Genomic DNA, 26,922 nt, shown 5'->3' on the forward strand with positions numbered 1-26,922 from the left:
GCATTGATGCCGCAGTTGAGGTGGCGAAGAATTGCGATTTGGCGTGAAACTGGCGCCCGCCACGCACTTGGCATCAAAAATGATTCTCCGCTCAATCACGTTTCCCTATTCCGGCATTAGCCGACGGAGAATCCAGCCCCATGCCTTTGCTTCAAACTGATACAACATACCCCAGCGCTCTTCATCTGAGGCTAACACTGAGAAGGGTATCTGATTAACTCTTGCAGCTGGAAGTGCTGGTTCTTGTAATCCATTGACGATTGTCACTTTACTGGTTAATAATTTAATATTTTATTGAAAATATTGAACACATTTGTTAAATTCCCACCTCCTCACCGCATACAAAGCCATTAAAACAATGCGTTAAGGCAGAAGATACAAATTAGAAATGCAGAAGTTCTGACATCAAAGTAAAATAACAATCATCAATGATTAAATTTAAAAAGCTGACATGCATTTGGTTTGTAAATTTCCACCTTATTATCCAAATTAGTCACAGCACCGAATTGCTGTAGAAACACGCACAATGCCACCTCAGAATACTTTTCCAAGCAAATTTGATTTCCAAATTGTAAATTCTGTGATCATTGTGTTTATAATCTATGAGCTGGATAACCCGGAAAGGTCACTACAGGCGTTTACAGAATCACCTCTGCTAATGTGTTGTTTATTTTGACACCAAAGTTGCCATAATCGAGAGCTGGTTCAGTGTCTTGGTGTTTACAGTTTGGGCTGACATCTCATATTTCTGACATAGTCCCGCACCAGTCGGGCAGCTTCCTTCGCCGTTCCCCAGTGGAAGGAAACCCCAGCCCCCCCGTGACCGTAATTGTGCACCAAGAGCATCTCACGGCCGTCACGCTTCAGCTTCTCCTTTTCCAGCCTCAACACTGCCCGAGTAGGCCTCAGACCCACTCCTTCAAATAACTTACGAGAGAGCTTGAGACTTGGTTCATAACGACAGCACGCCTCGAAAATTGCCTTGCTGTCGTTTGGGTCAACTGACGTGCACCAATCGCCTTTCTGCCTTGTTCCACCCAAGGTAACGCTGGTGATTCCTGGATAGATGTAAGTGGTCCCGCCATTTATACGGACAAAGTGTTTCAGCCAAGGTGCATGAACCTTCTGGATTTGGCCCCTGACTGGATATAATTTTGTATCTCCAGTAAGTGCCCTGGCTCCAATACCTGAACAGTTCACAATGATGTCAAACGTTCCATCGAGTTCCCAGAAATCCCTGATCTTCGCAGACCGTAATCGGCCGCCAGCATTCTTTAACCTGAAATTAATAATTCAAACTTCATCAACACACAAAGAGAATTCTACAGTCGGTAATAGTCAATAGATTAGTGGATAAAGAGGAAAGTATCACACAGGTTTCCCTCTCTAGTCTGTAAAGCCTATCAGGGATTACATTACTTGTCACTTGACTGACAAGGATTTGTGCCTCTTCCCACTTGACTTTCTTCCCCAAAAGTCTTCCTCCCCTTCCATGCAGCTCCTGATATCTCTCCATTACTTCCCTGCCTGTTATCAACTACAAGCACTGGGTGAAAGTGACATTTGAAAAAATAATGGTCGACACGCACAGTCAAAGATAATCTCTAATGAGCTAAATAGCATCAGAACCAGAAAAGGATCAGAGGCGGGTCAAATCCAGGCATTCAAGTGTTTGAAATTTCAAACCTGCCTTAGATATTCTCAAGGGTACGGTGGTGACTCCTGTAAGTGATCCCACATCTTACTGTCAAGGCTCTGTCTGTACTGCTGAATATCTCATCATACAATTAGCATGCGCTGGGGCTGTAACAGTAGTACGCACTTGTAATCTGCACTGGAGATCATCCACGCCTTCATGTTTGCTTCTCTCATACACAAGAAAAGTGAAACAGTTCAGTCAGATGAGGGCAGATAAAAACCATTGAGAAGCTTTATTTTACAGTGTCATGTGAGAGTACCTTTAAGAAATGGGTGTTTATAAAATAGCTGTAATGGGTGTACCTTTAAGAAATGGGTGTTTATCACTGCAGTGATGTCAGAGTGTGGGTGGAGCTGGGCTGTCTGTCTGCTTTTACTTTCACTTTGGGCTCAACTACAGGGTGTGTTTAGTTTTATTTTAGTTTTGGAGAAGCTGCAGTCACAGCAAGATGTGTATGAATCTCTGCAAGCTTATGCATGTTCATTTGGTGATTTCAAAGTGGCAACTGTTCTTAGTCGTGAAGTTAAACCTGATGTCTTTCTGTAGAAAGGGTTCTTTTTGTCTTATGGATGTTGCAAGGAAAGATTAAGAGTTACTTAGAGAGTACTGTATTCTTTGGGGGATTTATTGGTGTTGATAGTTGTTAAGATGTTTACTGTGGGTTTATAAAGTGTTAACTGGTTTCATAAATCAACATTGTTTTAATTTAAAAGTACTGTAGATTTCTGTTGCATCACACCTGCAGAGTGGGCCCGTGTGCTCCCATAACCACAATCTATTCAAAGTTGTGGGTCAGGTGAACTCCATGATACACTTTGGCTTCTCTAAACCCTGGCCCATAACAAATTGGAGGCTCGAGGGGGATGAAAGTCTATCTATTTGATTGGCTTAGTGAACTTAAAGACAGTGAGAGGTGAGCATATTGTGGGTGCTTTTCAGGTGTGGTATTTCAGTTTAAGAAGGGAGTGTAATGTGGACAATGGCTCTTTCAGAGGCTCTGAAGTTTTGGGGGGTGGAGATAGTTACAGGCAGTACCTTACAGACAGAGACTAAAATAGGCTTTTAGATTTGGCAAAAACATTTCAGTTAACATTACCTGACAAAATGTGAAAAGATGAGGTCATTATGGCGGTGGCTAAGCATTTAAAATTGTCTGAGATACAGTCTGACTCATTGGAAATGGCTAAAGTTCAGTTAAAAATTAAACAAATGGAACATGAGAAAGAATTAAAGCAGCTTGAATACATAAGAACTAGAGAGGAAAAAGAAAAAGAGAGAGAAGCAAGGAAGCAGAAAGAATAGCCCAAGCAGAAAAAAAGAAAGAGAAAGGGAGATACAGATCAGGGAAAAAAGAAAGAGAGAGAGAAAGAGAGAGGGAAAGAAAAGAGAGAGCGAGTTTGAACTTCGGAAAACGGCCATGAAACATGAGAGTCAGTTAAAATTGGCAGACGTAAAGGGGAATTACAGTTGGAGGATAGTGATGAGGATAGTGAGATAGAGCGTCAAAGTCGAAGGCTTGATGGGGATCTATTTAAATATGTCCAAGCATTGCCAAGGTTTGATGAGCAGGAGGTGGAAGCCTTTTTCATTTTATTTGAGAAGGTGACTAAACAAATGAAGTGGCCACCGGACATGTGGGTAGTACTGATTCAAACAAAGTTGGTAGGTAGAGCGAGTGAAGTGTTTGCATCACAACCGGAGAGGTATCTGGGACATATGAGAGCTGAAAAAATCCATCTTAGGTGCATATGAACTAGTGCCTGAAGCCTACAGACAAAGGTTTAGAAATTTAAGGAAAGAATTTGGTCAAACATACATGGAGTTTGAAAGAATCAGAGTAATTTTAAATCGGTGGAAATGGCTTTGTAAATAGGCCAAACGTATGATGCTCTCTGAGAAATTATACTTTTGGAGGAGTTTAAAAATTCAATTCCTGATGTAGTGAGAACTCATGTGGAAGAGCAGAAGGGTAAAACTGCGAGGTTAGCAGCAGAAATGGCAGATGATTATGAATTAGTTCATAAATCAAAGCTTGGTTTCCGACATCAGTTTCAGCCTGAGGAATAGAAACTGGGGAAAAGAGAAATACTCAAGTGGTAGAGGCAGGGGCTGTTTAGCACAGGGCTAAATCGCTGGCTTTGAAAGCAGACCAAGGCAGGCCAGCAGCACGGTTCATTTCCCATACCAGCCTCCCCGAACAGGCGCCGCAATGTGGCGACTAGGGGCTTTTCACAGTAACTTCATTTGAAGCCTACTTGTGACAATAAGCGATTTTCATTCATTTCAAAGGTGATCTGATGGGAGATAATAAGGAGACTGTACCTCAGATTAAAAAAGAAATCCAGGAGTTGGAAAAGAAATGAAAAGTTTCAAATGTTTTCACTGTAATAAACTAGACCATGTGAAGTCACAGTGTTGGTCGTTGAAGAAAAGCACTGGGAAAGCTGATGTGGTCAAACAGGATAAGATAGTGGGGTTTGTTAGAGTGGTAAAGGAAAGCCCAAGGGAAGCGAAGGAGGTGCAAAAGGCTGTACCGCCTGATCAAGAGGTGATTGATAAGAAGGTACCAGATATCTTTAAAGAATTTACTTGTGTGGGTAAAGTTTACTCATGTGTGCCAGAAGTAGCAGGCAAAGAAGTCACAATTTTAAGAGATACAGAGGCTAGTCAATCTTTAATGGTAAGAGATGAGGAGTTCTGTACTTTGGGAAGAATGTTGCCAGAAAAGGAGGTAATATGTGGAATTCAGGGTGAGAAGTGTGTTCCATTATATAAGGTAAGGTTGGAAAGTCCAGTGAAGAGTGGTGAAGTGGCAGTAGAGAAACTATCTTGTCCAGTAATACAGTTTATCTTGGGTAATGATGTAGCTGGATCGCAGGTGGCAGTGATGCCTACTGTGGTTGATAAGCCAGTGGAAAATCAGACAACTGAAGTGTTGAAGGACGAATATACTGGGATTTTTCCGGATTCTGTAGTAACAAGGTCGCAAAGTCACAGGTACGACAAGAGGAGAAATCAAAGAGTGAAGATAAAGTTGAAGTGCAATTATCAGAAACGATTTTTGATCAGACGGTTAGAAAAGAACAAGAACAGGTGGAGGATGAGGCGGATATTTGTAGTTCAGAAAAATTGGTGGAGTTACAACAGAAAGATGTAGAAATAAAACGGATGTATCAGAAAGCATACATGGAAGAGGAATCTGAGAGTATACCAGAGTGTTATTACCGTAAAAGTGATGTCTTGATGAGAAAATGGAGACCTTTACATATGCAGGCAGATGAAACTGTGGGCAGAAGTTCATCAAATAGTATTGCCGGTCGGGTATAGAAAGGAGGTGTTGTGAGTTGCACATGAGGTACCAGTAGGAGGTCATTTGGAAATAAGGAAAACTCAAGCTAAAATTCAAAAACATTTTTATTGGCCTGGACTACATAAAGATGTAGTTAAATTTTGTCAATCATGTCACACTTGTCAAGTGATAGGGAAACCTCAAGCAGTGATAAAACCAGTGCCCTTAATACCCATTCCAGTATTTGAGGAACCTTTTACAAGGGGTCCTAAATGATTGTGTAAGACCACTTCCTTAAACGAAAAGTGGGAATCAATATCTTTTGACTATAATGGATGTGTCTACTAGGTTTCCAGAGGCCATTCCAGTAAGCAATATTACAGCTAAAACGATTGTGGAGAAGTTATTTAAATTCTTCACTAGAAATGGACTACCCACAGAAATACAATCAGATCAAGGATCAAATTTGACCTCAAGGTTATTCAAAGAAGTTATGGATAGTTTAGGAATAAAACAATTTAAATCAACTGCATACCACCCAGAATCGCAGGGAGCATTAGAAAGGTGGCTTCAGGCATTAAAGACAATGTTGAGGGCTTATTGTCACAATTATCCAGAGGATTGGGATAAAGGAATTCCATTTGTACTGTTTGCAATTAGGGATGCACCAAATGAGTCAACCAAATTCAGTCCTTTTGAACTAATTTTTGGTCATGAGGTAAGGGGACCACTTAAATTGATTAAGGAAAAATTGGTGAGTGAGAAATCGGAACTTACATTATTGGATTACGTGTCAAATTTTAGGGAACAATTAAATTGAGCAGATGAATTGGCTAGACAATATTTAAAAGTTGCACAAAATGTGATAAAATGGGTAACGGACAAGAAATCCAAAGTTTGTAGTTTTGCCAGTGGAGATAAAGTTTTAGTATTGTTACCAGTGGTAGGTGAACCTTTAAAAGCAAGGTTTTGTGGACCTTATCAGATTGAAAGGAAAGTAAGTGAGGTGAATTATGTGGTTAAAAACACCAGATAGAAGGAAGACTCACCGAGTGTGTCATGTGAATATGCTTAAACGGCACTTTGAAAGGGAAGGAGAGAAAAAGGAAGGTTTTAATGATTCTAACTCAAAGTGACGAACCAAATCCAGATGACCATGAATTTGAAATACCTCAAATTAAATTGGAAAACGAGGTCGTTCTTAAAATTTGGGATAAATTGTTGTGTTACCTTCCAGACGAAAAATAAACTGACCTGAAAGAGTTATTGATATCACATGGGCAAGTTTGTAGAGATAAATTGGGAAGTACTAAAATGGCTATACATGATGTAGATGTGGGAAATGCTGTTCCAATCAAACAACATCCACATAGACTTAACCCTTTAAAATTGGCACAGGTTAACAAAGAGATTGAGAGTATGCTTAAAAATGGCATAATTGAAGTGGGTTGCAGCCAATGGAGCTCACCCATAGTGATGGTACCAAAACCAGACGGTACCCAACGGTTGTGTGTGGACTATAGAAAGGTTAATGCAGTTACAAGAACGGACTCTTATCCTTTCACAAGTTTGGAGGATTGCATTGAGAAAGTGGGACAATCAGCATTTAATTCCAAACTGGATTTACTTAAAGGTTACTAGCAGGTACCATTATCTGAAAGAGCGAAGGAGATTTCAGCTTTCGTGACTCCAGATGGTATATACCAATTCAAAGTTTTGCCATTTGGCATGAAAAACGCCCCAGTCACATTTCAACGGTTAACTAACAAAGTCGTTTCAGGATTACCCAATTGTGTGGTATACATCGACAATCTGGTAATTTTCAGCCAGACATGGACAGAACATTTGAAACATCTGATGGAGTTATTCGATCGACTTCAGGAGGCGGGTCTGGTGATAAACCTAGCCAAAGCTGAATTTGGAAAAGCCCAAGTCACTTTCCTTGAGGAGTTTCCGATACCCTCAAGACGAAGGGAAATAATTTCTTGGCATGAGTGGATTTGATCGGACATTTGTGCAAAGGGTTTGTAGCGTGATTGCTCCACTGATGGACTTTGCTGAAGAAACGTTGCAAATTTCAGTGGACAGCGGACTTTCAACAGGCATTTGACGGCCTGAAAGCTGTGATAACCATTGCTCCTGCGTTGGAGAATTACAAAGGACTCTGCGATCAGATTGAACTAAAGTATCTGACTTTAAAGAGAAATGCTGACGTGTAGAGAAATGGACAGATCGTGCAGAGACTTTATTGGTCAAAGAGACTGTCAATCGAGAAAGATTTCAGTTGGAAGAAGAATGGGGAAAAATGTTTGCGTGTGTTGTTTTTTTTTAAACAAAAATGTATATTTACTGTGTGCATTTCTTAAAGGATAGTGAAAAGGTGAAAAATGAAACAATTTTGAAGTTGATGGTTTTTTTTCTGGGGGGAGGTGTCATGTGAGAGTACCTTTAAGAAATGGGTGTTTATAAATGGGTGTTTATAAATGGGTGTGTATATAAATATCTGTAGTGAGAGTACCTTTAAGAAATGGGTGTTTACTACTGCAGTGATGTCAGAGAGTGGGTGGAGCTGGGCTGTCTGTCAGTTTTTTACTTTCGTTTGAGGCTGTTTACTGCAGGGTGTGTTTTAGTTTCGTTTTCAGTGTTGGAGCTGAAGCCAGGCAGAGCAGGTGTACTGTTGATCTCTCTGCCATGAAAATACTATCTCTTGATCATTCGGTGAATTCAGAATTATAAATGTTCTCAGCAGTGAATGTAAACCTAATGTGCTTCTGTTAAAAGGTTTTTCTTTTGTCTTCTGGATGTTCTTTGGGAAGTTATTAAGGATTACTTAGTGTTGTATTCTTTGGGGGTTGTATTTGAATTGATGGTTGCTAAGATGTTCACTGTATGTTTCAAAAAGGTTAACTTGAGTTCATAGAATAAACATTGTTTTAATTTAAAAGTACTGTAAAGCTCTGTTTGCACCACACCTGTAGAGTGGACCGTGTGCTCCCCATAACCACCATCTATTAAAAGACGTGGGTCAGGTGAACTCCATGATACACTTTGGGGTTCTCTAAACACTGGTCCATAACAGTAAGCCTACTTGTGACAATAAAGATTATTATTATTATCCCTCTGTGCTAACGTTTTCTGCAGTCTTTCTCCGTTTAAATAATATTCAGCTCCTTTATTCTTCCTACCCATTTTCCTACACTATATTACATCTGCCAAGTTTTTGACCACTCACCTGTCTATATCACTCTGTAGACACTTTGTATCATCCTCACCACTTGCCGTCTCACCTATTTTTGTGTCAACCGCATACTCGGAAATAGTACATTCACTTCCCTCGTCCAACTCATTTAATATATTGGACTGAATTCTCTATTTGAGAAACTGTTCTCTCACCAGAGATGAATCACCTCTGATTTGCGCAAGCCTTGAGGCAAGTCACTTCCCTTGCCATGCAAACCTGTGCTTAGCAGGGATTGCGAGGGATATCCGGCTTGGCTCACTGTCTGTGCGGAATCTGCACCTTCTCCCAGTGTCTGCGTGGGTTTCCTCCGGGTGCTCCAGTTTCCTCCCACAAGTCCCGAAAGACATACTTGTTAGGTGAATTGTACATTCTGAATTTTTCCTCAGTACCCGAACAGGCGCTGGAATGTGGCGACTAGGGGCTTTTCACAGTAACTATATTGCAGTGTTAATGTAACTTCATTGCACTAGTAATGTAAGCCTACTTGTGACAATAATAAAGAACATTATTAATATATTTGGTGTAGGTGCAGGATAATCCTTCATGGTGTATATGGCTGACTCCGGATTGAGGAGGAGGTTGAGAGACTCCCAATTGGGTTCGTCACATGGAACGTATGGGGGCGGGGTGGGGGGGGGCAGTAAAAAGGTTGAGGATTTTTGCTCACCTCAGGAATCTAAAGGCTGATGTGGTGATTTTGCAAGAGACTCGCTTGCAAGTGAGGGACCAGACTCCGGAGGGAGTCAGTGAGCTAGATATTTCACTTGGACTGTGACAGTCGGACCCAGGGAGGTGGCAATTTTAGTTAACAAGCGGGTTCGTTTTTTAGAGGACAGGGTCGTGGCAGACCTGGGTGGCAGGTATGTGATTGTTAGTAGGTGGGTAAGTTGGTGGTATTGGTGGATGTATATGCCCCGATTTGGGACAGATGAGGCAATCATAAAGTCTTAATTCCTGATGTGAACACACACGAGCTAATCCTGGGGGGGGAGATTAAAACTGTGTTCTGGAACTGAAATTAGACCATTCTAAGCTGAAGCTGTTGGCTCCTCCAGGGTTAGAGAAGGCACTGTTCGCGTTTATGGAAGAGATGGAGGGTGGACCCGTGGTGGTTCATGCATCCAGGGGATAAAGAATTCGCATTCTTTTACCCAGTTCATAAGGTATACCCCAGCATAGACTTCTTTTTGATGCAGATCGCTTCTTCCTGGGGTACGTAAAGCAGAATATTCGGCTATAGTCATTTCAGACCATGCTCCGCACTTGGATGACTTGGTTTTAGAGGTGGGCCCTATTCAACGTCAGGTGTGGAGGTCGGGGCGGGATTTACCGACTGTTCACACTGGTTTCCCAGCGACGAGGGGTGCTGACAACGGGAAATTACACAGAGAAACACCCGGCACGCTGGTCGGTAAACCTGCCCTAGATATAGGGCTACCTGCTGATATGGAGTTTTGCATTTCTAAGGCTATAGATGAGTTTGTAGGTTTCAATGGGAAGGGGTCTATCTCTCCCACCACATTGTGGAGGCCCTGAAAGCGGTTATCGGAGAGGAGATTATATCGCACAAAGTGCACATGGATAGGGAAGTAAGTGAAGAGCGTCAGAAGAGCGGGTGCATATCCGGTGGTGTTTTATAAGACGTTTGCCAATCAGTTGGTCCAATTGCTGGTGGACATGTCTTTGATCTGGAACTCCCTTCCGGTGACACTAATGCAAGCATTCTGGTGAAAAAGAATAAGTATCCTGTGGAATGTGGGTCATACCGTCATATTGCGTTGCTGATTGGTGATACCAAGTTATTGGCTAAGGGATAGCGATGAGGTTGGAGCCCAGTCTCCCTGGGGTGATCGGTGAAGATCTGACCGGATTTGTTAAGGGCTGGCAACTGTTGCCGAACGCCTGCCGACTGTTTAACGCAGTTCTCTCCCCTCCTGTGGGGCCTGAGCCAGAGGTGGTTATGTCTTTGGATGCCGAAAAGGCATTTGAAAAGGTGCAGCAAAGGTACCTGTTTACAGTTGTGTAGATATTTAGTTTTGGACCAAAGTTTGTTTCCTGGATACGTCCACTGTATAATGCCCCATCAGCCAACACTTTGAGTTCAGAGTACTTTCAACTGGGTAGGGGAATGAGACAGGGGTGTCCGATGTCTCCCCTCCTATTTGTATTGGCGAGTGAGTGTCTGTCTATTGCTTCAAGGGCTTTGAGAAAGTGGAAAGACATAATTGTAGGATGGAGCATAGGGTGTCCCTGTAGGCAGACAACTTACTGCTTTATGTGACAGACCCAGTCCCCACTATGGATGGTACAATGGAGCTTCTGAAGAGCTTTGGTTCTTTTCCAGGATAAAAGTTGAATCTGCAAACGAGTATTTCCCGGAGGGCCCCAGAGGGAGGGGAGCAAACCCGGGGGTGCTTTCCATTCGCCTTGCCAGATAAAGCTTCAGGTATCTGGGTGTCTGAATGGCCCGGGATAGGGCCCTGTACCATAAATTGGATTATGCCAGTCTGGTGAGTAAGAATAAGTCTGGTCTGCAAAGTGGGATAACCTTCCCCTGTCCTTGGTGGGCAAGCTCCAGTCCAAATGAATATTCTTCCGTGGTTTTTATTTCTTTTTCAATGTCTTCCTCCCTAAATCCTTTTTTGGGAGAGTCACTAGGTTGATAGCAGCTTTTATATGGGCGGGTAGGATTCCTCGAATTCATAGGATAGTTTTACAAAGTTTTATGGGCCAGGGTTTAGAAAACTCCAAAGTATATCATGGAGTTCACCTGATGTACAACTGTTTATTGGTTTTAGTTACGATGAGCACAGGAGCCTGCCTTTCAGGTGTTAGTCAACAGAGTTCTAAGGCGCTTTTAATTTAAAAAAAAGCTTTATTCTACAAATTTAGTTAACGTTTTTATAAACACGCAGTCAGAACATTTTTCAACTACAAACATAAAGACCCATCACAACTACGGTAAGCTATGTATAACCCTTAATGAATTTCCCCTTAACTGTTCCAATTCAGTAACAAAATCCAAGTAAAACCAGAAACCCCTTTTCAAAGGTGTAGCCCAGCACATGGCACTCTTACTGGTGTAAGACTTGTTATTAATACTCTGTTCCCCTTTCCAAACAACAGGTTTGAATTTCTTCCAGAAAACAATTATCCACCTTGAGAATATGGAGACAGTTCAGGCAACATTTTAAGTCCGGGTCTCTGTCGAAGTTGGCCCCTCTTTGTGCCAGCCACGTATTTGAGCAGGCGAGGCTTGCCGCCTTGTTTAGGGAGTGGGGAAGGAAGTGGCTGGAGAGACTAGGAGTCTTGTTTTTGGAAGGGCGGTTTGCCAGCTTGGAGGAGTTAACAGTGAAATAGGGGCTCGCGGATTCGAGTTCATTTAAATATCTCCAGGATCGGAATTTTATAGGGAATGTTTTTCCGACATTCCCCAATATGCCGCCAAAGTTTCTTATTGAAAGGATCCTTTCACGGGCGGCACGGTGGCGCAGTGATTAGCACTGCTTCCTCACGGTGCCAAAGACCCGGGTTTCATCCCGGCCCCGGGTCACTCCCCGTGTGGAATCTGCACGTGCTCCCCGAGTCTATGTGGGTTTCAACCCCACAAACCCAAAGATGTGCAGGGGAGGTGGTTTGACCACACTAAATCGCCCTGTAATTGAAAATTGGTATATAAATTTAGAGAATTGGGTTCATAATTTAGGCCCTAAATGGTCCAATGCAGGAACCAGCTGAAGCTGCCCTACAGCGCCCCAGGGCTCAGGGAAATAGCGGGGTGAGAGGTCACAGTGTGTGGGGGAGACAGAGTGGTTCGGGAGGGTTTAAACTAAAATGGCAGGGTTGGGGGAACCGATACAAGGAGTCAGAGGAGAAGAAAACAAGGACAAAAACAAAAGACAGAAATGGGAATTAGAAAAATGATAGGCAGAGAAACCCAGGGCCAGATTCAAACAGGGCCACAGTGACAAATATTGGGAGCGAGACAAGTAATGTTAAAAAGACAATCTTAAAGGCGATGTGCCTTAACGCGCGGAGTATTCACAATAAAGCGGATGAACTAATTGCGCAAATAGACTTAAACAGGTATGATACGATCGGGATTTCAGTGCCAGGACCGGCAACCCATGGTCACGCCTCTCCGTGTCCTACCTCCTCTCTCTCCCTCATCAGCCGCGTGCCTGTTTCCCGATTTTCAAAAGTACAAGTGAACCTCGCCGTTGGGAATTCGCCCCAGTGGAAGCAGAGAATCGCCGAGGCCCTGAGAATACCGGGTCAGACCCGCGAATGAGATGCCAATGGTGTTTACTGTACGTGCGGAGTGGAATGCATTGATGATGAGGTGACCGAGAATTGCGATTTGGCGTGAAACCGGCGCCCGCCACGCACTTGGCATCAAAAATGATTCTCCGCCCAACCACGTTTCCCGATTCCGGCACTGGCCGACGGAGAATCCAGCCCCATGCCTTTGCTTCAAACTGATACAACATACCCCAGCGCTCTTCATCTGAGGCTAACACTGAGAAGGGTATCTGATTAACTCTTGCAGCTGGAAGTGCTGGTTCTTGTAATCCATTGACGATTGTCACTTTACTGGTTAATAATTTAATATTTTATTGAAAATATTGAACACATTTGTTAAATTCCCACCTCCTCACCGCATACAAAGCCATTAAAACAATGCGTTAAGGCAGAAGATACAAATTAGAAATGCAGAAGTTCTGACATCAAAGTAAAACAATCATCAATGATTAAATTTAAAAAGCTGACATGCATTTGGTTTGTAAATTTCCACCTTATTATCCAAATTAATCACAGCACCGAATTGCTGTAGAAACACGCACAATGCCACCTCAGAATACTTTTCCAAGCAAATTTGATTTCCAAATTGTAAATTCTGTGATCATTGTGTTTATAATCTATGAGCTGGATTACCCGGAAAGGTCACTACAGGCGTTTACAGAATCACCTCTGCTAATGTGTTGTTTATTTTGACACCAAAGTTGCCATAATCGAGAGCTGGTTCAGTGTCTTGGTGTTTACAGTTTGGGCTGACATCTCATATTTCTGACATAGTCCCGCACCAGTTGGGCAGCTTCCTTCGCCGTTCCCCAGTGGAAGGAAACCCCAGCCCCCCCGTGACCGTAATTGTGCACCAAGAGCATCTGACGGCCGTCACGCTCCAGCTTCTCCTTTTCCAGCCTCAACACTGCCCGAGTAGGCCTCAGACCCACTCCTTCAAATAACTTACGAGAGAGCTTGAGACTTGGTTCATAACGACAGCACGCCTCGAAAATTGCCTTGCTGTCGTTTGGGTCGGCTGACGTGCACCAATCGCCTTTCTGCCTTGTTCCACCCAAGATAACGCTGGTGATTCCTGGGAATGCGTAAGTGGTCCTGCCATTTATACAGAAAAAGTGTTTCAGCCAAGGTGCATGAACCTTCTGGATTTGGCCCCTGACTGGATATAATTTTGTATCTCCAGTAAGTGCCCTGGCTCCAATACCTGAACAGTTCACAATGATGTCAAACGTTCCGTCGAGTTCCCAGAAATCCCTGATCTTCGCAGACCGTAATCGGCCGCCAGCATTCTTTAACCTGAAATTAATAATTCAAACTTCATCAACACACAAAGAGAATTCTACAGTCGGTAATAGTCAATAGATTAGTGGATAAAGAGGAAAGGATCAGACAGGTTTCCCTCTCTAGTCTGTAAAGCCTACCAGGGATTACATTACTTGTCACTTGACTGACAAGGATTTGTGCCTCTTCCCACTTGCCTCCCCTTCCCTGCAGCTCCTGATATCTCTCCATTACTTCCCTGCCTGTTATCAACTACAAGCACTGGGTGAAAGTGACATTTGGAAAAATAATGGTCGACACGCACAGTCAAAGATGATCTCTAATGAGCTAAATAACATCAGAACCAGAAAAGGATCAGAGGCGGGTCAAACCCAGGCATTCAAGTGTTTGAAATTTCAAACCTGCCTTAGATATTCTCAAGGGTACGGTGGTGACTCCTGTAATGATCCCACATCTTACTGTCAAGGCTGTGTCTGTACTGCTGAATACCTCATCATACAATTAGCATGCGCTGGGGCTGTAACAGTAGTACGCACTTGTAATCTGCACTGGAGATCATCCACGCCTTCATGTTTGTTTCTCTCATACAAAAGCAAAGTGAAACAGTTCAGTCAGATGAGGGCAGATAAAAGCCATTGAGAAGCTTTATTTTACAGATAGTAGGTGACTGAATGCAGCAACAGATGTGATCACCCTGACCTGCCGAACTGCTGCAGTAAAGGTGAATAATATACAGAGACTGCACCATCCCTGTTTGTCTGAACTTTTCACGGTTAACCTTCTGTGGTATTATAGGTATTACGGTACCCGAGAGGCTGAAGTACCATTGGTAGAACCTATATGCTTGCCATTGGCTAGAGTGCATAATAGCTCCGCCCTGATAGGCGGGGTATAAGAACCCGTGCCGTCCCAGCAGCCCTCAATCTGTACCTGAGCTGCTGGGGGAAGCATCTAGCTTATTAAAGCCTTCAGTTGTACTACAACCTCGCTTTAGTGGTCATTGATCGTGCATCAATTTAATAAGCTAGATTTTAAGAAGAAAGGATGGAGCTTTGAATCAAGCCGGAGTGTCTGCAACTTAGCCCCCACGTAGCGAACTCAGCGGCGATCTTTAAACACTGGCTGGCGTGTTTTAAAGGGTACCTCGAGACGGCAGTAAACGCACCCACGGGAGAGCAGAAACTGCACGCCCTGCAGTCAAGGGTGAGCCCGGAGATCTACACCCACATCGAGGCAGCGTAAGACTTCGATGCGGCAATCGAGCTGCTAAAAAGACACTATATTCGCCCGGTAAACCAGGTCTACGCCCGGCACCTGCTTGCAACAAGACGGCAAACCCCTGGGGAATCATTGGAGGAATTCTACCGCGCAGTCCTGATGTGGCTGCCCGCAAGTTTCGGCGAGCGAGCACACGGCACTCTTAGTACGGGACGCTTTCGTGGCAGGTATGCTTTCATCTCAAATCCGCCAGGGCCTGTTAGAGAAAGACACCCTGGGTCTTAGGAAGGCACGGGCCCTTGCAGACTCCCTGGACGTGGCCTCCAGGAACGCCCGCGCCTACGTTCCCGACTGCGCAGCAGCCCTCTGGGCAGCGTGGTCCAGGGAAGGGAGTTTAAAAATTACAGGCTCTACGTCCTTCCCCACCTCTGCAAGGCTACACTCCTGGGTTTAGACTTCCAGTGTAACCTTCAAAGTCTGACCTTCTAATTCGCCGGCCCTTACTGTCTGCGGCCTCGTGACCCTTAAGGACGACCTGCCTTCCCTGTTTGCGAACCTCACCCCGGATTGCAAACCCGTCGCCACCAGGAGCAGATGCTACAGTGCCCAGGACCGGATCTTTATTAGATCAGAGGTCCAAAGGCTACTGAGGGAAGGGGTCATTGAAGCTAGTAACAGCCCCTGGAGAGCTCAAGTAGTGGTGGTAAAGACCGGGGAGAAGCATAGGATGGTCATCGACTACAGTCAGACCATCAACAGGTTTACGCAGCTGGATGCGTACCCTCTCCCCCGTATAGCCGACCTGGTAAACAGGATCTCGCATTATAAGGTCTTCTCCATGGTGGATCTCAAGTCCGCCTACCACCAGCTCCCCATCCGCACTAGTGACTTCAAATACACTGCCTTTGAGGCAGATGGGCGGCTTTACCACTTCTTAAGGGTTCTCTTTGGTGTCACTAACGGGGTCTCGGTCTTCCAATGAGAGATGGACCGAATGGTTGACCGGTACGGTTTACGGGCAACATTCCCGTATCTCGATAATGTCACCATCTGCGGCCACGACCAGCAGGACCACGACACCAACCTCAGAAAATTCCTCCAGACTGCAAAGATCCTTAACCTAACGTACAATAAGGATAAATGCGTTTTTAGCACCGACCATCTAGCCATTCTCGGCTACGTAGTGTGAAATGGAGTTATTGGCCCCGACCCTGAATGCATGCGCCCCCTTATGGAGTTCCCCCTCCCTCACTGCTCCAAGGCCCTGAAGCGCTGCCTAGGGTTTTTTAGCTACTACGCCCAGTGGGTCCCCAACTACGCAGACAAGGCCCGTCCCCTGATCCAAACCACAGTTTTTCCCCTGTCGATAAAGGCCCGCCAGGCCTTCAGCCGCATCAAAGCAGACATTGCAAAGGCCACGATGCACGCCATCGACGAGTCCCTCCCCTTCCAGGTCGAGAGCGACGTGTCTGACGTAGCTCTGGTGGCAACCCTCAACCAAGCGGGCAGACCTGTGGCCTTCTTCTCACGTACCCTCCATGCTTCCGAAATCCGCCACTCCTCAGTCGAAAAGGAGGCCCAGGCCATAGTAGAAGCTGTGCGACATTGGAGGCATTACCTGGCCGGCAGGAGATTCACTCTCCTCACGGACCAACGGTCAGTGGCTTTCATGTTCGATAATGTACAGCGGGCCAAGATGAAGAACGACAAGATCTTGCGGTGGAGGATCGAACTCTCCACCTACAACTACAAGATCTTGTATCGTCCCGGGAAGCTAAATGAGCCTCCTGACGCCCTGTCCCGCGGCACATGTGCCACCGCACAAGTGGACCGCCTCCGAGCCCTCCACGAGGACCTCTGCCACCCGGGGGTCACTCGCTTTTTCCATTTCGTCAAGACCCGCAACCTACCCTACTCCATCGAGGAGGTCAGGACAGCCACCAGGGACTGCAAACTGCCTTCTACCGGCCAGAGAGAGCGCACCTGAAAAAGGCTTCCCGCCCCTTTGAACGCCTCAGCATGGACTTCAAAGGCCCCCTTCCCCTCCATCGACCGCAACACGTACTTTCTGAACGTGATTGACGAGTACTCCCGGTGCCCATTCGCCATCCCCTGCCCAGACATGACCGCCTCCACTGTCATCAAGGCCCTCCACAGCATCTTTGCACTGTTCGGGTTCCCCGCTTACATACACAGCGATAGGGGGTCCTCCTTTATGAGCGACGAACTGCGTCAATTCCTGCTCAGCAAGGGCATCGCCTCGAGCAGGACGACCAGTTACAACCCCCGGGGTAACGGACAGGTAGAGAGGGAGAACGGAACGGTCTGGAAGGCTGTCCTACTGGCCCTACGGTCCAGGAACCTCCCAGTCTCCCGCTGGCAAGAAGTCCTCCCGGATGCCCTCCACTCCATCCAGTCACTACTTTATACAGCCACCAATCAGACACCTCATGAACGTCTCCTTGTCTTCCCCAGGAAGTCCTCCTCTGGGACCTCGCTCCCGACCTGGCTGGCAGCACCCGGACCCATCCAGCTCCGAAAACACGTGCGGGCGCACAAGTCGGACCCGTTGGTCGAGAGGGTCCATCTGCTCCATGCTAACCCCCAGTACGCCTACGTGGCGTACCCCGACGGCCGACAAGATACGGTCTCCCTACCGGGCGCCCGCCGGAACTCCACGTACATTCCAGCCACCAGTCTCACCCTCCCCTCCACCGCAGCACCTTACAGGAAGATCGGTCCTTCCGCCGCCCCTGCCTAGGCCCCCCCACCCACCGACGCCCCCCCAGCAGGCGCTCCCTCCCCAGGCCAGCCGTTTTCCCCACCAGCGCCGTCTAGGGGTGACGAAGCTGCCATGGAGATCGAAGCCACACTCCCGGAGTCACAGAAACCCGAGCCTCCACCAGAGTCACCACTGGGGCTCCGACGATCACAGAGGATGACCAGGGCCCCCAATCGACTGATTGCTTCATTTTAACTGTAATCTGTAAATATAAACCATCAAATGTACATAGCTACAAAACTTGTAAATAGTTACTAAACACTATACGGAGGTATTACGGTACCTCCATAACTAATTATACCATGTTATGTTTTGTAGTTGCTGGCCACCACCCCCGCCGGACATTTTTTTTAACAGGGGGTGAATGTGGTATTATAGGTATTACGGTACCTGAGAGTCTGAAGTACCATTGGTAGAACCTATATGCTTGCCATTGGCCAGAGTGCATAATAGCTCCGCCCTGATTGGCAGGGTATAAGAACCCGTGAAGCCCCAGCAGCCCTCATTCTGTACCTGAGCTGCTGGGGGAAACATCTAGCTTATTAAAGTCTTCAGTTGTACTACAGCCTCGTTTTAGTGGTCATTGATTGTGCATCACCTTCCGATTCTGCGGGCTTCAGGTTTGAGGTAGTTCAGATTCCCATTGCTGGGTTCAGCGACCTCTACTAGATTGATTGCCTCTGTGTCCCTTTGTCTTTCTTCTCTATATTTCTCATTGTGGTAAACCACTGTGTTCCTATATTAAGGGTTGTACGGTAGAACCTGCACTACAGGTTCACCTGTGGCCCCTGCATGCTAGCTCTGCCCAGGAGGCGGGGTATAAATATGCGTGGCCTCCAGCACGCAGCCATTTCACCAGCTGCTGTGGGAGGCCACACATCTGATATTAAAAAAGCTTCAGTTTGGATTCAACTTCGTCTCCAGTCAAATTGATCGTGCCTCAATTCATTAGTATCAGATTCAGAAGATGGACCTCCGGATTAAACCAGAACGACTGCAGCTGGATCCACACGCAAGCGACACCAGAAAGGACTTCCAGCACTGGCTAGCTTGTTTTGAAGCGTATATCAACGCGGCGCCGACCCCTGTTCCAGAGGCTCAGAAGATCCAGATCTTATACTCCAGGCCCAGCTCCAAAGTCTTCCCACTGATTTAGGATGCGCCAAAATACGCCGAAGCCATGACTCGACTCAAGGACAATTACGAGCAGAAGACGAACACGCTCTTCGCCAGGCACGCGCTCGCAACTCATGCTCAACTACCTGGTGAGTCCATCGAAGACTTCTGGCGGGCCTTGATCCCACTAGTTCGGGTCTGTGACTGCCAGGACGTTACCATAAGACCATAAGACATAGGAGCGGAAGTAAGGCCATTCGGCCCATCGAGTCCACTCCGCCATTAAATCATGGCTGATTTAAACTCCATTTACCCGCTCTCTCTCCATAGCCCTTAATTCCTCGAGAAATCAAGAATTTATCAACTTCTGTCTTAAAGACACTCAACGTCCCGGCCTCCACCTCCCTCTGTGGGAATGAATTCCACAGACCCACCACTCTCTGGCTGAAGAAATTTCTCCTCATCTCTGTTCTAAAGTGACTCCCTTTTATTCTAAGGCTGTGCCCCCGGGTCCTAGTCTCCCCTGCTAATGGAAACAACTTCCCTACATCCACCCTATCTAAGCCATTCATTATCTTGTAAGTTTCTATTAGATCTCCCCTCAACCTCCTAAACTCCAATGAATATAATCCCAGGATCCTCAGACGTTCATCGTATGTTAGGCCTACCATCCCTGGGATCATCCGTGTGAATCTCCACTGGACCCGCTCCAGTGCCAGTATGTCCTTCCTGAGGTGTGGGGCCCAAAATTGCTCACAGTATTCTAAATGGGGCCTAACTAGCGCTTTATAAAGCTTCAGAAGTACATCCCTGCTTTTATATTCCAAACCTCTTGAGATGAATGACAACATTGCATTTGCTTTCTTAATTACGGACTCAACCTGCAAGTTTACCTTTAGAGAATCCTGGACTAGGACTCCCAAGTCCCTTTGCACTTCAGCATTATGAATTTTGTCACCGTTTAGAAAATAGTTCATGCCTCTATTCTTTTTTCCAAAGTGCAAGACCTCGCACTTGCCCACGTTGAATTTCATCAGCCATTTCTTGGACCACTCTCCTAAACTGTCTAAATCTTTCTGCAGCCTCCCCACCTCCTCCATACTACCTGCCCCTCCACCTATCTTTGTATCATCGGCAAACTTAGCCAGAATGCCCCCAGTCCCGTCATCTAGATCGTTAATATATAAAGAGAACAGCTGTGGCCCCAACACTGAACCCTGCGGGACACCACTCGTCACCGGTTGCCATTCCGAAAAAGAACCTTTTATCCCAACTCAACAGCTAAGGAGCACTCAGATCTCCTTATGCGGGACGCTTTTGTGACTGGGATTGGGTCCGATATTATCAGGCAGCGGCTCCTAGAAGGGGCCACGCGTGACCTCGCAGAGACTAAAACACTAGCGCTCTCCATGACGGTCGCCCTGCGCAATGTCCAGTCCTATGCCCCCAATCGCGTGGCCCACTCCTCCTACGCTTCATGGGCCCCACACGCAGCCGCCCCAGCGGGGGCGCTACCCACCCACTATGCCTGCGCCACGCACCAGCCACTGGTGCCTTTTCCTCTTCCAAAACAGCCCCGTAAACCGCTGACACTACCCCCTTCTCCAGTCCCCCTGTCATCAGCACCTCCTCCAGCAATGTGGAGGCCGGCTCCACCGGGAAGCTCTGTATCTCCTTTCTGGCAAAATCTCGAATCTGCACGTATCTAAACATTTCCCCCTGCTCCAGCCCATACTTCACTTCCAGCTCCTTCAATCCTGCAAACCGACCCGGAAGAAACAAATCTTTTAGTGTTTTAATCCCCTTCTCCTCCCATTTCCGAAAATTTCCATCCCACCTCCCTGGCTCAAATCTGTGGTTCCTCCGAATCGGCATTTCCCTTGACCCTGCCCCCAACCCGAAGTGTTGGCGAAACTGACTCCAAATTCTCAATGAAGCTATTATTACCAGACTACCTGAGTACTTCCCCAGGGCTATCGGTAATGCTTTCAATCCCGACCCCCTGCACAAACTCTCCTCCATTCTGACCCACTGGGAATCAACCCCTCTGACCCAGCTCCGCACCTTCTCCACATTCGCCGCCCAGTAGTAATACATCAGGTTCGGAAGACCCGAACCCCCTGCCTGCCTTCCGCTCTGTATCAGCACCTTTCTAACTCTGGCCACCTTCCCTCCCCATATGAACGACGTAATCCCTCCCTCAATCTCTCTGAAAAGCCTTTGGCAGGAAAATCGGCAGCATTGAAAAATAAACAGAAATCGTGGCAACACGTTCATTTTAACCGCCTGTACCTGACCCACCAGTGACAGAGGGAGACCATCCCACCTTGCCAGATCAGCTTTCACTCTCCCCACCAAACTAGAAATGTTGTACCTGCGGAGCCCCCCCCTCCCCCCCACACTCTCGGGCAACCTGCACCCCCAGGTACCTAAAGTGAGTCCCTGCCCTACGGAATGGCAGCCCCCCCCACCCCCGGCCGAGACACCACAAAATACTCACTCTTGTCTAGATTTAGTTTGTACCCCGAGAAAGACCCAAACACTCGAAGCAGCACCAATATTCCCCCTATCGCCACACTCGGTTCCGTCACGTATAACAGCAAATCATCGGCATATAAGGACACCCTATGATCTATCCCCCCCCCCCCACACTATTCCTTTCCATACCCCCAAACTTCTTAATGCGATGGCCAACGGCTCAATCGCAAGTGCAAACAGCAGGGGGGATATAGGACAGCCCTGCTTAGTCCCACTGTGGAGAGAAAAGTATCTCAAGCTGATGTTGTTTGTGTGGACACTCGCCCTTGGCTCCTTATATAGTAGCTTTACCCAGTTCACAAATCTGGGTCCAATCCCAAACCGCTCCAGAACTGCCATCAAGTACCCCCATTCTACCCGGTCGAACACCTTCTCAGCGTTCAATGCCACAACCACCTCGGTTTCCTTCCCCTCTGCTGGGGCCATAACGACGTTCAATACCCTTCTAACGTTTGAAAAGAGCCTCCCTCTCACAAACACAGTCTGATCTTCACCTATCACCAGTCGGTCGAAGCTCGCCTGTAGTTCCTTCCTCTTTTCCAGCTTTGCTGGGTCCCCATCCTCTGCATAATTCCTATCTAACTCCAGCATCACATCTATTACCCTCTGCCGCTCCAACCTCTCCCCTTTGTCCACCCTAGCCTTAAACGATATCACCACCCCCCTCACCACCGCCTTTAGAGCCTCCCAGACAACCGCCTTCGACACCTCACCCGTACAGTTGAAACCTACATATTCCTTAATTACCTTTTCAATTTTGTCACAAAACACTTGGTCCCCCAAAAGTCCCATATCTAATTTCCACCCTGGCCTCTGCGCTACCCCCTTCTCCAGCACCATATCCACCCAATGCGGAGCATGATCTGACACTGCAACTCACCAAGTATTCCGACCCCTTAACCTCAGCCAGCAAAGCCTTCCCCACCACAAAAATGTCGATCTGCGAGTATACCTTATGGACTGCTGAGAAAAACGAGTACTCCCGTTCCCTTGGGTGCAGGAACCTCCAAAGGTCCACCCCTCCCATTTCCAACATTAGCCCAGCCAGCGCCTTCGCTCCCCCCCCCCCCCCCTCCTGATGGGACCAGTGAGCATGGCCGTGACCTGTCCAATCTTGGCTCCTGCACCAAGTTCCAGTCCCCCCCCCCACTATCAGTTTGTGTTTGTCCAAGTCGGGGATGGCCCCAAACACCTTCTTTGCGAATCCCACATCGTCCCAATTGGGGCCATATACACTTAACAGCGTCATTAACCTCCCCTCCATCTCCCCTGTTACAATCATATATCTACCCCACTGATCTGCCACCACCTTCTCCATCTGGAAGCGTACTCTTTTGCTGACCATTACTGCTACCCCTCGTGCCCTTCCGTCAAATCCAGAGTGAAACACCTGACTAACCCAGTCCTTTTTAAGTCTCACCTGGTCCTTCACCCTCAACTGAGTCTCTGCCCCTGGATGAACAATGAGGTGGACAGGAACTGACTGTGACACAACGTTGGCAATGTCCGAAAAACAACTTTAGAATGGACACAAGATCCTGGTAAACAACAGGTGACAGGATGGGGTTAAATCATGAGCTGATCACAAGTCATGATTTTGTTTGAAGTAATTTTACTAGATAATAAAGAAGTGACAGCTCCAAGGGTTGGATCAAGTCCAACTGAGTTGGGCTATGGATTTTTGGAAAACGCTACAATTAATGTGTTTTTATCAGTGATCAATAGTTTGATCTTGGCATTTATCCAGATCTATCTCTCATGTTCACAAAACCAAGCTTGGGATAATAAAGCCATCTTAACCTGCCTGTGTGTCTGTTCTGTTTATTAAGCTAAGCCATAACAATGAGGGAGGAACCTCACGTAAAGGCTGGCTCACTACTCAGGCCTTGGAAACGTCCTTCAGAAGAACCAAGGGATTGATTAAGAAGGGGAAAATAGAGTATGAGAGCAAACTTGCAGGGAACATAAAAACTGACTCTAAAAGTTTCTATAGGTACATGAAAAGAAAAAGATTGGTGAAGAATGTCTTACAGTCAGAAACAGGGGAATCTATAATAGGGTACAGATAAATGGCTGAGCAACTAAACGCATACCTTGGTTCTGTCTTCACAAATGAGGACACAAATAGGATACCAGAAATGTTGGGGATCGCAAGGTTTAGAGAGAAGGAGGAACTGAAGGAGATCAATATTAGTAGAGAAATTGTGTTGGGGAAATTAATGGGATTGAAGGCTGATAAATTCCCAAGGCCTGATAATTTACATCTCAGGGTACTGAAGGAGGTGGCTCTAGAAATAGTGGATGCATTGGTGGTCATCTTCCAGGATTCTATAGACTGCGGAACAGTTCCTGCAGATTGGAGGACGGTTAATGTGACTCTGCTATTTAAAAAGGGAGGATGAGAGAAAGCAGGGAATTATAGACCAGTAAGCCTGACATTGTAGTGGGAAAAATTCTAGAATCCATTATCAAAGATTTTAACGCAGAACACTCTGAAAACAGTGGCAGGATCGGACAGATTCAGCATGGATTTCTGAAGGGGAAATCATGCTTGACAAATCTACTGGAATTCTTCAAGGATGTAACCAGTGGAGTTGATGAGGAGGAGCCAGTGGATGTGGTATATTCGGACTTTCAGAAGGATTTTGACAAAGTCATGCATAAGAGATTATTGTGCAAAACTAAAGCGCATGGGTTTAGGGATAGTGTATTTAGGGGGATAGAAAACTGGTTGGCAGACAGGAATTACTGCGTCTTTATTAAATTATCAGGCAGTGACTAGCGGGGTACCACAGGGATCGGTGCTATAACTCCAGCTATTCGCAATATAGATGAATGTTTTAGATGAGGGAGCAGAATGTAATATCTCCAAGTTTGCAGATGACACCAGGTTGGGTGGGAGGGTGAGCTGTGAGGAGGATGCAGAGATCCTTCAGTGTGATTTGGACAAAGTGAGTGGGCAAATGAATAGCAGATACAGTATACTTTGGAGAAATGCGAGGCTATCCATTTTGGTAGCAAAAACGAGATGGCAAATGGTTGTCTGAATGGCCATAAATTAGGAGAAAGGAATGTGCAATGAGGCCTGGGTGTCCTCGTACACCTGTCACTGAAGGTAAGCATGCAGGTACAGCAGCTTCCTTTATAGTCCTTTTCACCCGTTTCTGAGGATACTTCTGTTTAAAATCCTACCTGATCGATGGTGCCCACATAAGGGAAACGCCCAGGGCAAAGAATGTTGTAGAAAGAAGTTGGTTGATGGAGTCAGGGGCTTCTTGGGGCTCTGCGTGGGTTTCCTCCGGGTGCTCCGGTTTCCTCCACAGTCCAAAGACGTGCAGGTTAGGTGGATTGGCCATGATAAATTGCCCTTAGTGACCAAAAAAGTTAGGAGGGGTTATTGGGTTACGGGGATAGGATGGAAGTGAGGGCTTAAGTCGGTCGGTGCAGACTCGATGGGCCGAATGGCCTCCTTCTGCACTGTATGTTCTATGTTCTATATAAATTGTCCTTAAGGTTAGGAGGGGTTATTGGGTTACGGGGATAGGGTGGAAGTGAGGGGTAAGCGGGGACACTAATAACGATTATTATTATTAAGCTGGTCATTAGGGAGGGTTGTATGGGAGCTAATATCCCACAAAGAACACATGGAAAGGACTGCAAGGTGGATTGGCAGGGCCTGGTGGACTCCAGCCTTGTGGTGGACCATCAGTACTCACTTGCCCCAACCCCGGGGTTACTTGCGAGTAGGAGAAAGCTACAGACACAGTTTGACTTGCTATCCGCAAGTTGCTATCCGCTTGTTGACCGCAAACATGCCCCCCTAGCAACCCCTCTGCCTCAACCAGCGCCCGGGACCCTGCCAGACGCGACCCCAGATACGTAAACAGCGCCTTGGTCCCCGCCAGCGCCCTGGACCCCGCCAGACGCGACCACCTACCTTCCACAAGAGCTGACGTCGGCCATCGGATCCCAGGATCATCCAGCAGCAGCCGCCGACCGGGGAAGCGAGGGAAACGCGGCGGTCTGCAGATTAGACTGAAGCAACGCGGTTTCAAGACCCCTCTCCCCAGCATACTCCTGGCAAACGTCCAAGAGATCGAAAACAAGCTGGATGAACTTAATGCCAGACCTACCTCTGAGAGGGAAGTAAGAGACTGCTGTGTGCTCTGTTTCACAGAGACATGGCTCACCCCCGCCTCACCGGACTGTGCCATACAACCTGAAGGCTTCTCAATTCATCGGGCGGACCGCACGGCATCATCAGGCAAAGCGAAGGGTGGAGGGGTTTGCCTCCTCATCAACTCCTCCTGGTGCTTGGATGTGGCGACTCTGGCGACCTACTGCTCCCAGACCTGGAATACCTGACCGTGAAGTGCCATATTATCTTCCACGCGAGTTCACTTCAGCCATTATCACAGCGGTCTACATCCCACCCCAGGCAGTAGTGAGGAAGGCGCTGAACGAACTATACACAGTAATAAACAACTACGAAACGGAACATCCGGAGGCCTTGTTCATCGTGGCCGGAGACTTCAACAAGGCCAACCTCAAGAGTGTACTGCCAAAATTCTACCAGCACATCTCCTGTCCCACCAGGGGCGACAACACTCTTGACCACTGCTATTCAAAAATCAAGGGCGCCTACCGTTCCATCCCCCGACCGCACTTTGGGAAATCAGACCACAAGACGGTGCTCCTTCTCCCGGCATACAAGCAGAAACTCAAGCGGGAGAATCCAGCTAAGAAGGTTGTGCAGTGCTGGTCCGAGGAGACAGAAGAGCTCTTACGTGACTGCTTAGAGACAGTGGACTGGTCCATATTTAAGAACTCAGCGACCAACTTAAATGAGTATGCCACCACCGTCACAGACTTCATCAGCAAATGTGTGGATGACTGCGTGCCAAAGAAAGCAGTACGTGCGTTCCCCAACCGGAAACCATGGCTCAATCGTGAGATTGACTCCCTACTGAAGGACAGATCTGAGGCGTTCAAGGCAGACGACCCTGACCTATACAAGAAATCCAGGTATGACCTCCGCAAAGCCATCCGGAATGCCAAGAGAGAATATCAAACCAAGCTAGAGTCACAGACAGACTCTCGGCGGTTGTGGCAAGGACTAAACAACATAACGGGCTACAAAGCGAAGCCGAACAGTATCTCTGGCAGCAGCGCACCACTCCCCGATGAACTCAATGCATTCTATGCTTGGTTCGAGCAGGTAACCAACAATCCGCTGGCGGGTGCCCCAGCAGCCCATAATTCACCCATCCCCACCATCACAGCTTCCGAAGTCAGATTGGCCTTCCTGAAAGTGAACCCTCGGAAGGCGACGGGCCCAGACGGGATCCCTGGTCGTGCACTCAGAGCCTGCGCGGACCAGCTGGCAGAGGTATTCACGGACATCTTTAACCTGTCCCTACTCCACTCCGAGGTCCCCACCTGCTTCAAGAAGACCA

General features: G+C 46.9%; 1 protein-coding gene across 8 annotated transcripts in view; it reads right to left on the bottom strand.

The window, feature by feature from the left end:
- Window positions 1-267: 267 nt before the first annotated feature.
- Window positions 268-26,922, bottom strand: part of ddo (D-aspartate oxidase) — a 158,549-nt gene continuing 131,894 nt past the window's right edge. For 5 of the 8 annotated variants that reach the window (XM_072500010.1, XM_072500011.1, XM_072500014.1 and 2 more), the window contains exon 5: window positions 12,819-13,827. In XM_072500010.1, coding sequence (XP_072356111.1) covers window positions 13,269-13,827 — 559 coding nt within the window. In that variant the 3' untranslated portion in view covers window positions 12,819-13,268. Of the gene's footprint in view, window positions 1,280-12,818; window positions 13,828-26,922 lie in introns of those variants that run through there. The other 3 variants (XM_072500017.1, XM_072500016.1, XM_072500009.1) reach the window with 3 other exon arrangements.

The sequence above is a fragment of the Scyliorhinus torazame genome, chromosome 4 (assembly GCF_047496885.1).
Source record: "Scyliorhinus torazame isolate Kashiwa2021f chromosome 4, sScyTor2.1, whole genome shotgun sequence".
Lineage (NCBI taxonomy): Eukaryota > Metazoa > Chordata > Chondrichthyes > Carcharhiniformes > Scyliorhinidae > Scyliorhinus > Scyliorhinus torazame.